Genomic DNA, 14778 nt, shown 5'->3' on the forward strand with positions numbered 1-14778 from the left:
ACGGAGTTTGAGACTCGGTTACCGGAGACCAATATATGTTGAGAGACTGCAATAAACTGACTTTTTAGCTGATTTATTGCCCTGAACATTTGAATTAACTCCAATATTGTTTGGTATTTCAGAACATGAGTAGCTAGAAAGAGGAAAGGGTCAATCCATCTCCAATGGATTTAGTATATGATTATCACTAAAAACATAGTAAAGAAGGATATTCGAGCCGTGTTTTTAATAGCAATCACGTAGTCTGGGGATCCGAGGCCTAGCTATGTGGTTGTCTACGCATGCAAACGAAACCTGATCAAAAGTCGTTTGACTGATGGCCTAAACATGGTGACTTTTACTTAGCCCTAGACAGACCAGAAAATCAACTGGTTAGGTCGAGACGGTGAAAAATTGGTAGAATTTAGGTAACTGATGCCGGCCAGTCGTCAATAGGTGCTTTTTCTGCGCTCCGTCACTATGTAGTATTTGGGCGAATGATACATAGACGTTTCTATGGCGCTCCTGGGTGGGCCTGTCAAAGGCATAAGACCATTATGATCAGCAGACATTTCAGCGACGAACTCTCCGCTCCGGGCGTATGCCCGAGTTAGAGGCCTTATTGTCCTGTATTGTATTAGGCGGAAGGTACCGACCCTCTGCCTGGTGCTATTTAGCTTTTTAACTTAGTTAAGATCAAAATTTCTGGGGGCCGGAGGGTTGGGCGGGAAGTCTAGAACCTGCTTATCCCAAGGCCCTGGGATCAAAAACAATTAGGGAGAAAGCGTAAAACCAAGCAAAAGTAGTACATAACTAAGAAAAAGCCAAAAACAAATTTACTTGAAAACAGCTCTGCTGATTGTCAAAAAATGAATTTCGACTGACCGCAAGAGGACCAAATTAACCGATAATAAATGGTTGGAGTTTCTTAGATGAAGAAAAAATAATTAAGACCATATTGCAAAAAATCAAATTAAACACTATAAAATTTGCAGGCGAGGAATAATCTCCCCCGAGCTCAGAAGGTCCAGCGTTGGACCATTAGATTCCCCAGGCCGTGAACTCATGCCCCCAGACTAGAGGGTCGCACAACAGACCTATCTCTACAACATTTTAAGAGCGCTTGAAAAACAGTGACAGAAATCAAACATCTTTTTTATCCGAAAACTTTTCGCCAAGGGAAAACGCGGTTCCTCAGGTACTCTCTAGAACAGGTGCAGATTTGAAATGGCATTTGTTTGAACGTAATTAGCCATCATCTTTTGTATCGTCATTGACAAATTGACTCTAAAACCTAAAAGATATGGAAACGATCGGCACAAAAGTACATAGAAACCTTGAAAGAAAGCTAAGTTTTATATTTACACAAGGGATATGATATCTAAAAATGAGATTCCGGATCTTAAATGAATTCTCGATTTCATAAAATTTCAGTTTCAACCAGGGATCATATTTCAAGAAAGCATATCTCTTGGGTATATATAACCGTTGCACTTATTCAGTGATTCAATGTCCTTTTCTGCCTATCAATTCAATGTCTTTTTTGTGTTTCAATAATTTTCTTTGTTATTTACTACCACAAAACTTATTAATTCCTCACCGGAACGCGTGAATGAGCATGGGATTGAGCAAATGTTGTGTTATTAAGTTTTTTGAATCTTCTTTATGGTTAAGAAGAAGAAGACGAATAAGAAATACTTGATATCATTGTGTTGTCTTTCGAAAAAAGTAAAGACTATATATGCTGAAAAGATTTTTTTTTAAATTCTGACCAACTCTCAAAAACTTGTTTTTTTCGGGGACTCGATGATGAATTTTTGTGGTCCCAGAAGGGTCGTTCTGACCTGTAGATTTTCCTGGATAACAGATTGCTGTGAAAAGCTTATTAACAGACTAACGTGACAATTGAAGCGCTGTGATACTTTGATTCTGGAAGTTTAACGAACATCATTTACACATGGTGAAGTATCCCGCACCAAACAATCGTTTCGAATTTGATTCAGACAGGCTAATTAAATTTTGAAAGTAATCAAAAGGTCAAAAGTATCATAGTAAACGAGGTTACAGTCAGGAACCCCTTCCGGTCAAAATCCTTGGAATTTTCTAGATATGGATGTGATAATGATAAAAGAAGAAGACGAGTGTTGAAGTCCTTTTCAATTAAAGTCGATACGGGTTACATGTCTTCAATAAGAACACGCAATTCGACACGAGAAAATATAATACACAAGTTTTACAAATAAAAATTTCGTCGAAATTCATTTTGTTTTTATTGTTCCGAGTACGCAAGCGGCGTTCGCAATCTGTATTGCGAGAGAGATTCTCTGTTTTAAAAAGCTGCCTGCTCTGGGTTCCTCAGTGCATATGCTTAGGTTTTTGCAAAGATTGCTCAAAAATATTTCTGTGCTGGGGCCGGACGCGCCCTGATTCTCAAAAGCTAGTGGTTGAAAAAGATATCCATCATCTACAACATCTTTATACGTGTCATTTTTTCGCTCATCCGCTTCAGCGGCAGCCATACCAGGGTTACAAACAGACCCGGCATTAATCCTACAAGGAACTAAGGAGTCTACTACCGTTACATCCCACAAGAGCTGCTTACCAACAGCCCATGGAACGAGCGTCAAACCGTCTGGTCGCTTCTGACCGGTCCTGTAGAGATGTCATGGTTCTAAAACAGACGGAATGTGAGTAGAATATAAACTCTGCTTTGTAAGGGGATTCAAGTTTGAATGCCTAGAGAATCTCGCTGCACTTTTGAGGCAAGAAAGACTATGCCAACCATACTCGGTAACGTCTTTTCCGCACACGCATTTATGCCGTTCGCATTTTTTTGAGCCTAATCGAAGTCCCATCGCAATTCTGAGTTGTTGGTTCGACATTTGTAACCTTAAATTTTTGCACGGGATGACGTTCAACCATTGGGGGCCAAATCTATCTTGTAATGCGTTGAATCTTTTTACGTCCGTTGGTTCGAGTCGTAAGAATCAGTCTGCAGTTTCGCTGTCAAAAATTGGCTCTGTCCAATTTTTTTGGATTACATTTTCCGGAGCCATTTCAATTTTTCCAAGTTCAAACCACCGTTTAAGCGCATCATCATAGGTTCCATCAACATGCTTCAAACCAACGATTTCGCTCAAGGCATTTTTTGCTTCTACTGCTGAGGCTAAGAAAGCGGGTAAAGCGAGTAGACGAGCGGAAGAAACGCCCAAGCCACCTTTGGCTGCCAGGAGAACTGCTTGTAAAAACTGTTTATCATCCATTTTCACATTAGTGACCTTGCATAACGAAGTTCTTAGTAATTTGTCGTAGCGTTCCAAAAAATCATTTTGCAAAAAACAAGGGCTCGTACACAAAAATATAGGAGTTTAGGCATGCTAAAGCAATTTTTCAGGAGGTAAAAACCATAACGGGCGTCTAGTTTGTCAATGACACCCGAGATTTTTTCAAGCCCCTTAAATATTTCGTCGAGCAATTCTTTTCGGCTAGTTCGCCAATTGGAGATCCTAAAATGTGAAGTTCTTTTTTTGTTTTTATTTTTTTTGGGGGCATATTTTTCGAAGTTGTGTTAAAATTGAATTAAACTGTGTACTTGTAGTCGGTCTCAAACAACAAAGTTCCCAATATTCAGTGTTCAAGCTCAGGCGGTTCCGATTTCAGAATGTTTCTAAGATCCCTTATAGTCGTCGGCTAATTTTCCCTCATCTAAATACCAGATGTTATTTTTCGACTCCAACTGTTTGACTAATGTCTGAATTGTTTCCTCAAAAAGGGGTGGGGCTTTAGGGTCACCTTGCTGAGTTCCGTTTTCTGACATTATGACAGAGCTTCCGTAAAAAGGTAACGCGGTTTGCGCAATGGGTGTAATTATACAATTCGGGACGATTTGATTAAACATGATTCAGCATTGTTTCTCTATTTAGAGAGTTAAAGGCATTCTTAAAATCTAGTTTTAAAAAAATAGTGCATTTTGGCTTGTCATCGCATTCAATTAGGTTTCGAAACAAGTGTGCAGCTATTTCTGCTCCTCGTTTGGTACTGCATCCTACCTGTATACGTTTCCGAAAAATATTCGTAGCTCGGAGAGGGCCTTGCTTCCAGCGCATTTACACGCAATGCGTCTCAGCTTGTTGCCTTTTGCAATCGGTCTCAACCCTCTGTCTAACTTTATGAGGGCGATAAACTTTGCGCCAAATAACAAAGGTCTTAGGGGTTCGGGTATATTGCCATCTCCAATGAGGTTTATCAGCTTACTAAGCGATTTCAGAAAAATAAGTCCTGCACTGCTATTCGACTTACTAACAAGATCTTTAAAAATTTGAGGAAATATTTTATCAGGACCTGCTCTGATCCGTTCGGAAAGGACATTATCGCTTTGTATAGGTCGAAATCGGTTACGAAAAAACTATCTAAATTTTCTGGATTTGGAGCTGCAAATTTGGCTCGCTGAGGGTGCTTAGACAACAATTGTTGATAGTATACTGAATTGAATTTAAATAGATCAAAAACTGTATCAAAATAGATACAGCAGTAAAATAAACATCAAGGAGTCAGATAAAGGATCTCTGTCAGTCGATTTTTGTGGGTGCCGGACATCAAGCCGACGGGACTTCAAGCCGAATCGTAAAACTAGGGACTTCAAGCCGAAATTTTTCTCATTAAGTCATGAAATAAGATTAATTTGAACACTTTTCTGAAGATTTTCTCATTTTCATGATCTTTAGTCGGTATTTATCAGCGTTTTCATAAAATTTAAACCTCCAAATGATGTTTAGGAAAGTTGAAAAATAAAACACGGCTTAAGGCAAATTTCTTGTTTATAATTTATGCATTTCAAAAACCGGCTGATATTATTAACGGATGTCAATCCTAAGTGATTCATTGTCATAAATAACGCTTATTATGGACTAAACTAGCGTAAGATTTTGAAAAGCAACGTTGTACAGATGAAAAAATATTGATTTGAGGTGCTTGTAAAGTTTAATTTTCGGCCTGAAGTCCCTTCGGCTTGAAGTCCCTTCGGCTTGTTGTCCTAGACCCGATTTTTGTCAGTTCTTCGGTCGACTATGGAGTTTCCCAGTATGTGATCGAATGTGTCAGCTTTTTTGTCGCAGATTCTGCATTCACATATCGATTCTAGCCTGTAGCAGTTAATGGATTTGCATGTTTTATGATGGAATCCGTTTGAGTAGAACCATCCAATGGCTCTTCTTGCTTCTCGTTTAGCTTTGTGCACGTCGAGGAAGTCGTGGTTGAACAGATGTTCCAGCAGTCGTGTTGTTGACGTATATTTTGAGATTCTGGAACACCTTTTCCAAAAGTAACCAATGACCGATTTTTAAGAAATCGGGTTCTTTTATGAAAAGTGATAAACCATATGTAGCAGATGGCAAGATGACACTGTGCAACAATGTCTCAGCTGTCGTAAAATTGATAATTTGTAAATCGACTTTGGCGGCTAGATGATTTACTTGTTGGATTCCTTTTTCTATCGGGGTTTTATGATGAGCTGTTGCAACATTCTGTGTGCTGAGGGTGACACCAAGGTAGCAAACTGCATTGACGAACTCTACTTCTTCTCGCAGATAACAAAGTCTGTCAACGTTTCTGAGCCTGCCACCATTCCTGAATTTCATAGCTTTTGTTTTTCGGACATTAACTTAAAAACTATTCTCATGGCAGTACAACCCATGTTTGTGTAAAGCAATTTTCACCTTGTATAACTCACCAGACGTATTCACTAGGTCGTCTGCATGGAAAATACAGGTACATCCACAGCTTTTGAGAAAATCAGGTAGGTCTGCGATAAAAATAGTGAAGAGCAAATGTGATAGTTTGTCTCCTTGAGGAAGACCAATGCGTTGAGTTGCCGGCTCGGACAGGTACCCTTCTGTTGCAACTCTCAAAACGTTATATTTCAGAATATCGTACAAAATAGTCACAAAACCAGTAGATACACCAATTTTCACCAGCTTTTTCAACAGAACAAACCTATCTATGTTGTCAAATGCCTTCTTGAAATCAACAAATACTGTGTAACAGTGCCTGTGCTCGTAGATATCAGTTTCGATGATTGAGTTGAGTTGTCGTTAGATTTGGTTGACTTTCCTTTGGTAAAACCATGTTGTTCTTCTGGGACGATGGAATTAATTCGACACCAAGTATATAATCTCTCATACAGGATTGTTGTGTAAATTTTGTAAATAGTGTTGAGTAAAGTGATACCTCTAAACTTTTCAGGATCACTTTTGGCCCCAGTCTCTTTGTACAGAGGGTAGATAAACGCATCTCGCTATTGTGCAGGAATGCTGGCCTGGCAAAAGTAACTGGTAAACAGAGTGACAATATGAATATACAGAGCTCCAAACGTTTCCAAGCTTCATTGGTAATGGCGTCTGGTCCAAGCGCTTTGTTATTTTGCTGTGACGCTACACTTTTGGTTAATTCAGGCAATGAAATTAGTCTCTCTAGTTCATTGTTGTAACTATTTGGATCCATTTGAGGTAAAATAACTGCATTCTCGGTCGAATAAAATTCTTCAAAGTGCTGCTTTCAACTTTCATTTTGCACCTGACTCGGCGCAGGGCTTCGTTTCTTGCTGTTGAGGATGCTCCAGAATTTCCGTTTGTCATTTTCAGCTTGGTAAACAATGGTTAATTTTTGTTCTTTTAGGAAATTACGTTTTTTCTGTTGACAGAGAGCTTTAAATTGTCTTTTCAGCGTTGATGCCACTTTTGTGTCATAGTTATTCTTCAATATTTTGTGTTTATCATAACATTCGCGATCAAACCAGGGCTTGGATTTTCGATATTTTGGATCTACCCATGCTCTTTGCAGAAGGCTGACGATGTTGAAATATCCTGATTCTATGTCCATGTCTGCTTACATGTTCTAGTCCAAAATCTAATTGACGTCCAGTTTCTTGATTCGTTTCTTCCGTTGCAGACAGACTTCGACTTCTCCGTTTATTTCACAACTTACCATCTGATGTTTTGAAACTGCGCATTGGGATACGCGAGCAACTGTGTCTTCTGTGTTATGTAAATTGGATATAAAGAGTAAATCAATTACACTGCTTCCGTTGTGACAAGTATGTGTCCGTAAGCTTTGATCATTTGTACAAGATAAATTGTATTTATCTAGGTTTCTGCATAGAGTTGAACCTCGTCTGCTATTGTCGTCGAGTCTACAGTTAAAGTCGCCTCCCAAAATAAGTAGTTTTGAGTGCTTTACTGTATCTAGTGCCTTACAGATCTCAAGTGATATTTGATCAGTAGGTGTATTTGGTGGGAAATATGCTACAGCTGCAGCAAAATACTCTCCTTTCATTATCAGAATGTTTCTTTTCTTTTCAACTTGGTGATGGGAGCAATTGATTCTTCTGTGTATTGCAATAGATAAACACCCAATCGGTCTACCTCTAGTTGGTTTCTCTGCATTTGAGAAATAACAGAAGAACTGAGGTAATAGTGCGTCAAAGTCTTGAACTGCCAATGTTTCGGTAAAGAGTATAATGTCATATTCAGTAATAGATTCAGTTGGTAGTAATGGAATGTTTGTAAAAGCACCTTCAACAATCCAAGTGCATACTTTTATTGATGTTTTAACTTCTTCAATCTTGCCATCCTTAATCTTGAATTTTGTATTGGGATTTTCTGCACGAGCTTTTATGAGTTGTTGTCTGAGGTTGTATTGTTCTTCTCTTTCTGATTTCGTCAGGTTTGAGTTAATATAAATACTTTTGTTCGCTTAATTTTGTTGAAGTTTCTTTGACGCAGCTAGCAGTCTTTTCTTGAGTTTTTCATGCGTGCAGGTGACAAGTAATAGCTGAAATCCATCATTATTCTGTCTCCCAATGCGTTTTATTTTGAAGTCTATATTTTCAGTAACGCTCAGTTCTGTGCATAACTTGGAAACTAGGTCTTTGTCATCGTCTGTTGGCTGTGTTCCGCTGATGATAAGGTTCATTGCTTTTTCTGCTCGTCTTCTTCAGATCTGATGTTTTTCAGGATTGCAGCGAAAGTTGGCTTTTGCGAGTCGCTCGTTTTTTTCTTCTTCATTTTCATTGATTGATCGAGTCGAAATCTTCGTTAACTTTCGCTGCCGCGAAAGTTAACGAAGATCGTTTGCTCTTAACGATCTTCGTTAACAAATCTTCGTTAACTCGGTCGTTAACTTTCACTGCCGCGCAGAAACCGCAGAGAAACTCTCGTTTAGGAAAAATTTCGATATTCTCTTAGGTAACCAATCTTCTACCCAAGTAACACAGTTGGGTCCGGCGCATTCCACGAGGTGTTCACTTCCTTCTGCCTCGGTATCATTTTCGCATTTGGCGGTTTCTCTCCGTTTTGGTCCCATGTTCCATTTTGGTCCCATTCCCAAAATTTTATTTTCCAGACATTTAATATGAACTATTTAATAAGTTTTGTCATCCAAAGTTTTGTCATCCGAAGCAGCAAGCCTTATTCTTCCCTTTACATTTCCTCTATCGAGCTTACTACTTACGAATTATTAGCTTTATTCTCTGCTCGAGGTCACTCAGAGGCGGGCTTGAAACTTGAGGATGGGGTTTTGGAAGTGACACGTCATTTGCCTGAATTTTTTATTTTATCAAAGAGCTCGTGCTTGTGGTCTATTTGCGTCCACTACTTTTCGGTTGCTACAGAAAAAAAACAAGAACGTTGTTAAAAAAAATTAACCATTTCGTAACATCTACATTGTAGACGATCTCATTTATTTTGTCCTGCAGGCTTTCCGCCAAGGGAACACGCGAGTCTTTTGGTACTCTCTTGAGTACTCGAACATTTGAGATGGCTGTATTAACATAATTGTCTAGCACTAAATCATTACCTATTGTTGCTTTATTAACAGATTTTACATCAACGCATAAAATGCACTGAAACCATTGGGTTTTCTTAGTCGCTAAGAGAAATTTTTACACAATTGATATGATACCAACTAGAACAACAATCACATCCAAACCAATTTATCAGTCCTGAAGGTTTTAAGCAATCTTTGCCTGTACACTCTTTGTTGTTTTTCCTCATCTTGACGCAGCATAAAGTTAAAAAAAGGATTTTGACTGGAATTTAGAGGACTGAACTAACCCATGATAAGCGGTTAGTGGGAATTTTATAAATCAGCAAATAAAATAATATAAGACAATTAAATTAGTTTAACTTTTAAAATCGATTTACAAAAATCAAAAACAAGGAACAATCTCACCCGAGCTCAGTAGGTCCAGCGGTGCACCACCAGACTCTTTAAGCCAGTTCAAGTTTCCCATCTCCCCTCAGAAAGGCACTTGACAGACCTGTCAGTAAAATCCCAGGGCGCTCCACAAACAGGAACAAACATCAAGCATAACAAAGCCTAATTGTTGTGATAAACTTATTAAATAGATTGGTTATATTTGATGTTTGTTCCTGTTTGTGGAGCGCCCTCTGAGATATTTTACTGACAGGTATGTCAAGTGCCTTTCTGTGGGGAGTTGGGAAACTGGAACTGGCTTGAAGAGTCTGGTGGTGGAAGTTAATCACAACAATTAGGCTAACTCGTGTATGGAATTAATTGGTCTGATTAGTTCCATACACGATTTTTAACAGTCTGCTCAAAATTCGTATTTTGTCAATATTTCATTAACCAAAACTAGTCCGGACCAGTTTATAGACAGAACATTCGGGACTGTGCTTTGCTACGACCAGTCTAAATTGCTGGCCGTAGCACGACGTATCTGGCGGAGAGGTAACTTACTGCGTGAGACCGCAAGTGGCTGGGGTTCGAATCCTGCCGGGACCTGTTTTTCTTTGTAAACTATTGTTCAATTTTCAGGGCTATCGTCCGTCTGTTCATTTTTGTTGGCTTAGTTCTCAGAGCGAGACTTGTCTGAAGGCTCAGCTTTCATCCAAGTTGCTGTTACCCCCATGCTTGACGATAAAGCCCGGGAGTTTGATACCAGTCGAGACGTCTTTTTTTTGCAAATAGGAAAATTTTCGGTTAATTTAGTTTATCATCGGTCTGCTTATTTTTGTCGGCTTAATTCAGCAGAAATGTATATTTTGAAAATACGGTTTTTTTTTCTAATATTCCGAATGCACACTGTAATTTTCTATGGATGCAGGCAATTTTGATCCGGATGTTTTGGGCTTTCTTTGCATTTTTTTATTGACAAAAAAAACAATTTTTGAAGTTTTTTTCAATTTACGTTTGATTTTAATCACAGTCGTTCATATTTGTATCGCAAGTGGTGCGAAGCTCAGCTTCGCTTCTTTTTATTTATTTGGTTCAAATATTTTCATATTTATATTTGATTTACAAAGGCTGGGCATCGGTATGCAACGCCTTCTGTGAACTGCTGATTGTCAATAGTTGGCGATACAGAAACACAGCTAATTCTCAAAAGTTGCCGATAAGCCTAATTTATCGTGTCAGGGAATTATACGTTTTGGTTCAAATGGGTTACATGATTAAATAAAATGGGATGAAATATTTCATTTTTTTTAGTAAATCAAACTATTTGTACTTTTCGAAGCTATGGTCAAAAAGCGCGTCCTGGACGATAAAATCAAGGCACTAGCCACTCTTCGGAAGAAGGTATGAGTGTTTGGTGCGTTTGTGACTTATGAAGCAATTATTTTGTAACTTTTAAGCTAATTTTGAGTTTGTTCTGCTCCAGATGGACAGTGATTGGAAGGATTTAGAACGGTTAGGAAAAACAGTGAATGAAAAAACAAAGCTGAAGTTTGAAGACGCCTTAAAGAAGTAAGAATTGGCCTTTAGTCATTTCTAATCGACTCTTTCAGTGTGCATATTTAAAATTGAATAACAGTCTGTTGTTTAAATATAACTTTGTGTAGATGCAGCGATGATTATACTCAGTTCAAGAATGCCAAGCAAGACTTAGAGGCACTGGAGGATGACCAAGAAAAGAACTTTGAGAAGAAGAAAAATAGTGAATTGGAACTATGCAAAAAATCTATGGTATTGTGAAAGAATCTTGTTTTCAAACAATGATTTTATTGGTTTCATAGACAAGGTGTTATTTGCCAGTTTTGATAAAAGAATCAGAACTCGTTGGACCTTGTTTCAGGAGTTTCTGCTCGCTCAAATGGAAATGGCGTCAGAGAAAGAAGTTGAATTGGGCCACGAAATAGCAGATAATATCAAGTGAGTTTAGTGTGATTTGAACTTTCTCTTAATTTTCCACTTCTAAAATCTTTCTACCAATTGGCTTCAAGATAGTAAAAATATGTGCATTTTGCTTTAGAGATGTTATCCAGGATATTAAAAAACGCAATCTTAAAGTAGACGACGAGGAGGAAGAAAGTGACGAGGAAAACGAAGATGACGAGGAAGATGAAACGGAACCCTTGTCTGAGAATAGAACTAATAATGAATCGAAAGATGAGGTGACGGAGAACATCGAGGAGGGAGAGAGCGATGAAGACAAGAGCGAATATACAGAATACACTGAGTATCAGGATCCGGAAAACGAATACTCAACTCTGTCCAAAACAAACCAGTCCAAAGCAAACCAAGAAGCAAATGTAGGTCATTCTGGATAAGTAGCATTCGACCTTGGGCGTATTGATAATTAATTATCTGTTAAGCAAGAGCAGTACATTGTCTTAGACGATTTCAAGACAGATCTGAGAGGGGATTTAGATATACACAAAGGAGAAGTGCTCACCATAATTTTGAAAAGGTTCATTGTTTATTCGTTAATTATACATTTGAGTGCTTCTCGTAACATTCTAGTCCTATTTCTTAACCTAATTTAGAGAAGATGGTTGGTGGTCTTGCAAAAATGCAAGGGGTGAACAAGGCCTGGTACCTTCAAACTATTTGAAGGTTTGTAGTTTTATCATGTATCTACTCTTGCGATCCCCTAAATAACTTTGTTCTCAGAATGGAATATGTAATCATCATCATCATATCCGATTTTTGATTATGGTGCTGTCCCTGTCGCATTAGATGGGGTTTGCAGCACCAGACATTGTCGAACTGCAGCTCTCCATAAAATACGGTCTTGCGAGTCAGTGTGGGAAGGCAACGTTCCTTAATATCATTTTTCACACAATCTAACCAAGTCTTTCTTGGTCTCCCATGTCTTTTGATGGAGGAGATCTTCATCTTACTGGACATTTTGATGCAAGAAGCGGAGGGAGCGCGCTCAACATGGTCAAACCATCTGAGGCGTCTGCTCCGAAGGACGTTGATAATGTCACAGAAGTAGAGTTTATGAAGAAGTGCACCTGGGTCATGAATGGTCATTTCGTTGAAGTCGTTGTAGATCTGATATGTTGGGACCCCAAGTTTCACTTCCGTGCAGCATCGTTAATCTAACACAAGAAGAGTACACTTTTGCGCGTGTTCTGAATGAGTTTCCCCGTATAGGGAATAGTTTCCTGAATCTACACCAGGCTGAGCAACATCTGGCAGCAATTGCACTATCACAGCCCCACCCGCACTGAGCATGTCACCAAAGTAGCAGAAAGTTGACACAACATTGAGCGTAGTGCCGTCTACATCAATCATGTTCGAAGGGCATTCATCTGGGGCAAACACATTTCTTGTGAACCCACAATTTGCACTGAGAGCAAGCAATGCAGTTGCTTCCATCACTTTTACGTCAGACAGCACAATGGTACTTCCCAGAGTCCTTGAGGAGATCAAGGCCGATGCCTGAGATCAGAAACGTTATCTTTTTCATCATGACTCGCGGACCTTTACTCTGCATGCAAGTTTTCCAGATCCTGAGTCTAGCGATGCATTCATCAAGCGTAGCTGCCATTTTAACTAAGTAATCCGCATAGAGGAGCTCCCAAGGCACGCCTCTACGTTGATTGAATCGCTGTGAGAGGGCCTCTAGGACGAAGATGAAGAGAAGTGGACTTAGAACAGAGTCCTGAGAAACACCGACACCGACCGTATGACTGACACCGACTGTACACCGACACCAACTGTACTGACCGTTTGCTCGAAAAATTCAAAGTGAGTGTCGGTGTATATCAGGGATCTGTTCTAAGTCCACTTCTCTTGATCCTCGTCCTAGAGCCCCCCTCACAGCGATTCAACCATTCTAAATTACCAGAAATGTAATGGGATTTCTTAATTTACTTACGCGTATAAGGGTGTTAAATTTAATGCTATGTAAAACTTACATTTGCCGCCTAAATAGGGTTGGTCGTTAGTATGTGATACATGCAAGTTCTTCTAATGGCGGTTTTTTGCAGAAACTTTCGGAAGATTTTTTTCTTTCGGCTTAATTTTCTATTGCTTTTTTCTTTTGGTTTCCCGTCAATTTTTGTAATCGAAGCAATTTTGATTATTCATTTTAGCAAGCTCGCGAGCAACTTCACCGACCCTCTTTATTAAAAAATATGAAAGTTTTCATTTTTGGAATTGTTACGCTGCGATAGCAAGGGTATTGCAAATGGATACCAGCCTGCTTTTCTCGTAAACAACTTTGTCCACAGGACCTCATTGAGCTGGTGCCTTGGTTCATAATGAATTCATAATTTGTATTGTCTCTTGCACGCTTACACTGGTGGTAGCGAATACGCCTGGGACGTCAAAGGTCCTGGGTTCGAATCTGACCAGGACCATTTTTTCAAACGGTAATGGTTCCGCTTCAAAAAAATTTCGTCTTATCATTTGTCTTCGTATGTTTTTTCGGCTTAGATGCCACATCTAAAAAACGTTTATTTTAGCTGTATATAATTTTAACTGCAGTTGTTTTATGTATGTTAAAAATCCGGCCGAATCGAAATTTGCTTTTCACAATGGTTGTAATTTAACCAGCTCGATTTGTTCAATTTTTTTTTGGCTTTCAATTAATAGCGACTTAGTGGGCTCTTGCGTCGTTACGTCCGAAAAAAGGTGTTGTGCTCGTGTGTGTGCTCTGACGTGAATAGAGACTTGATATTTTTGATAAGCTTGAGTTTTTCGTCTTTGTTACAGCTTGGTAATTATAAATTCAAATCAAATCAACCATCAGGCGCATCTGAAGTAGAGAGGTAAAACAACTGTTTGAGACGGTGAAAATTTGCAATTCGAATCCGGCCTTGCCTTTTTTTTGGAAACTAGAGTTTTTGTGCTTTTTCGGATAATCGTCCCTCTGTTTATTTTTGTTGGCTCAGTTCGCGTGGCTTGATGGTTCAGCTTTATTCCAACTTGCTGTAGGCCCCATGCTGATGTAGATCAGAAATTAGAGTTTTAAAAATGGAAAAGTTTTGCTCATACTTTCTCAACGTTTTCTAAGGTACTTATTCATTGAATTTATCGTGTAAAGTTTCGCCGGCGTCTAATGCAGTATTAATTTTTTTTTCTATACACTTGCGATCAGCTTAGTGTTTTGTTACGAACCTTCTTTTTTTCTTATCTAACTCACAAATAAAAGTGTTAATTGAAAGTGTTCACTTATTTGGAAATTTCACTGTAGCATTGGAAATTGCATGACATGTGTGCTCTGCTTTATTTGGGGCTAGTGTTTGTTTAATGCCTTTTAAGCTTTCCTGACCGAGTGGTTAGTGTGCGAGACTCTTAAGCTCTAGGTCGCAGATTCGATTCTCAGAGGTAACCGAAAATTTCTAATTCGAGGCCTATTTCTAATTTTTCAGTGCACTTTATAGAGCTGCGTTTTGTCGTATTCTCGTAAGTGCTTGCTCAGCGAAGGTTTGCCTCTGTGTAAAGATCAAGTCGCTTATTTATTTCACTTTTGAGCTGTAAAAAACTTGCTTACATTTGTTGTTTACCCAGCCAACGTTTCTCTTAGCGATGGAAAGATTGAAAGATATG

General features: G+C 38.9%; 3 protein-coding genes across 5 annotated transcripts in view; 2 read left to right on the forward strand and 1 right to left on the reverse strand.

Moving 5' to 3' along the window:
- Nucleotides 1-8402, reverse strand: part of LOC134846903 (importin subunit alpha-3-like) — a 408629-nt gene extending 400227 nt beyond the window's left edge. Inside the window, exon 1 of the mRNA XM_063864322.1 lies at nt 8389-8402. The gene's annotated coding sequence lies outside the window, so the exon portion shown is untranslated. The remainder of the gene's footprint in view (nt 1-8388) is intronic.
- Nucleotides 1-14778, forward strand: part of LOC134846906 (protein arginine N-methyltransferase 1-like) — a 443857-nt gene that overhangs the window by 378898 nt on the left and 50181 nt on the right. The window lies entirely within an intron of this gene.
- LOC134846901 (nephrocystin-1-like) overlaps nt 9351-14778 on the forward strand; it is a 50081-nt gene continuing 44653 nt past the window's right edge. The window contains exons 1-8 of one of the 2 annotated variants that reach the window (XM_063864315.1): nt 9351-9378; nt 10509-10572; nt 10655-10740; nt 10836-10959; nt 11069-11145; nt 11246-11525; nt 11589-11683; nt 11760-11829. In XM_063864315.1, coding sequence (XP_063720385.1) covers nt 10513-10572; nt 10655-10740; nt 10836-10959; nt 11069-11145; nt 11246-11525; nt 11589-11683; nt 11760-11829 — 792 coding nt within the window. In that variant the 5' untranslated portion in view covers nt 9351-9378; nt 10509-10512. The remainder of the gene's footprint in view (nt 9379-10508; nt 10573-10654; nt 10741-10835; nt 10960-11068; nt 11146-11245; nt 11526-11588; nt 11684-11759; nt 11830-14778) is intronic. The other variant, XM_063864316.1, reaches the window with a different exon arrangement.

This window comes from Symsagittifera roscoffensis, chromosome 5 (genome assembly GCF_963678635.1).
Source record: "Symsagittifera roscoffensis chromosome 5, txSymRosc1.1, whole genome shotgun sequence".
NCBI lineage: Eukaryota > Metazoa > Xenacoelomorpha > Acoela > Convolutidae > Symsagittifera > Symsagittifera roscoffensis.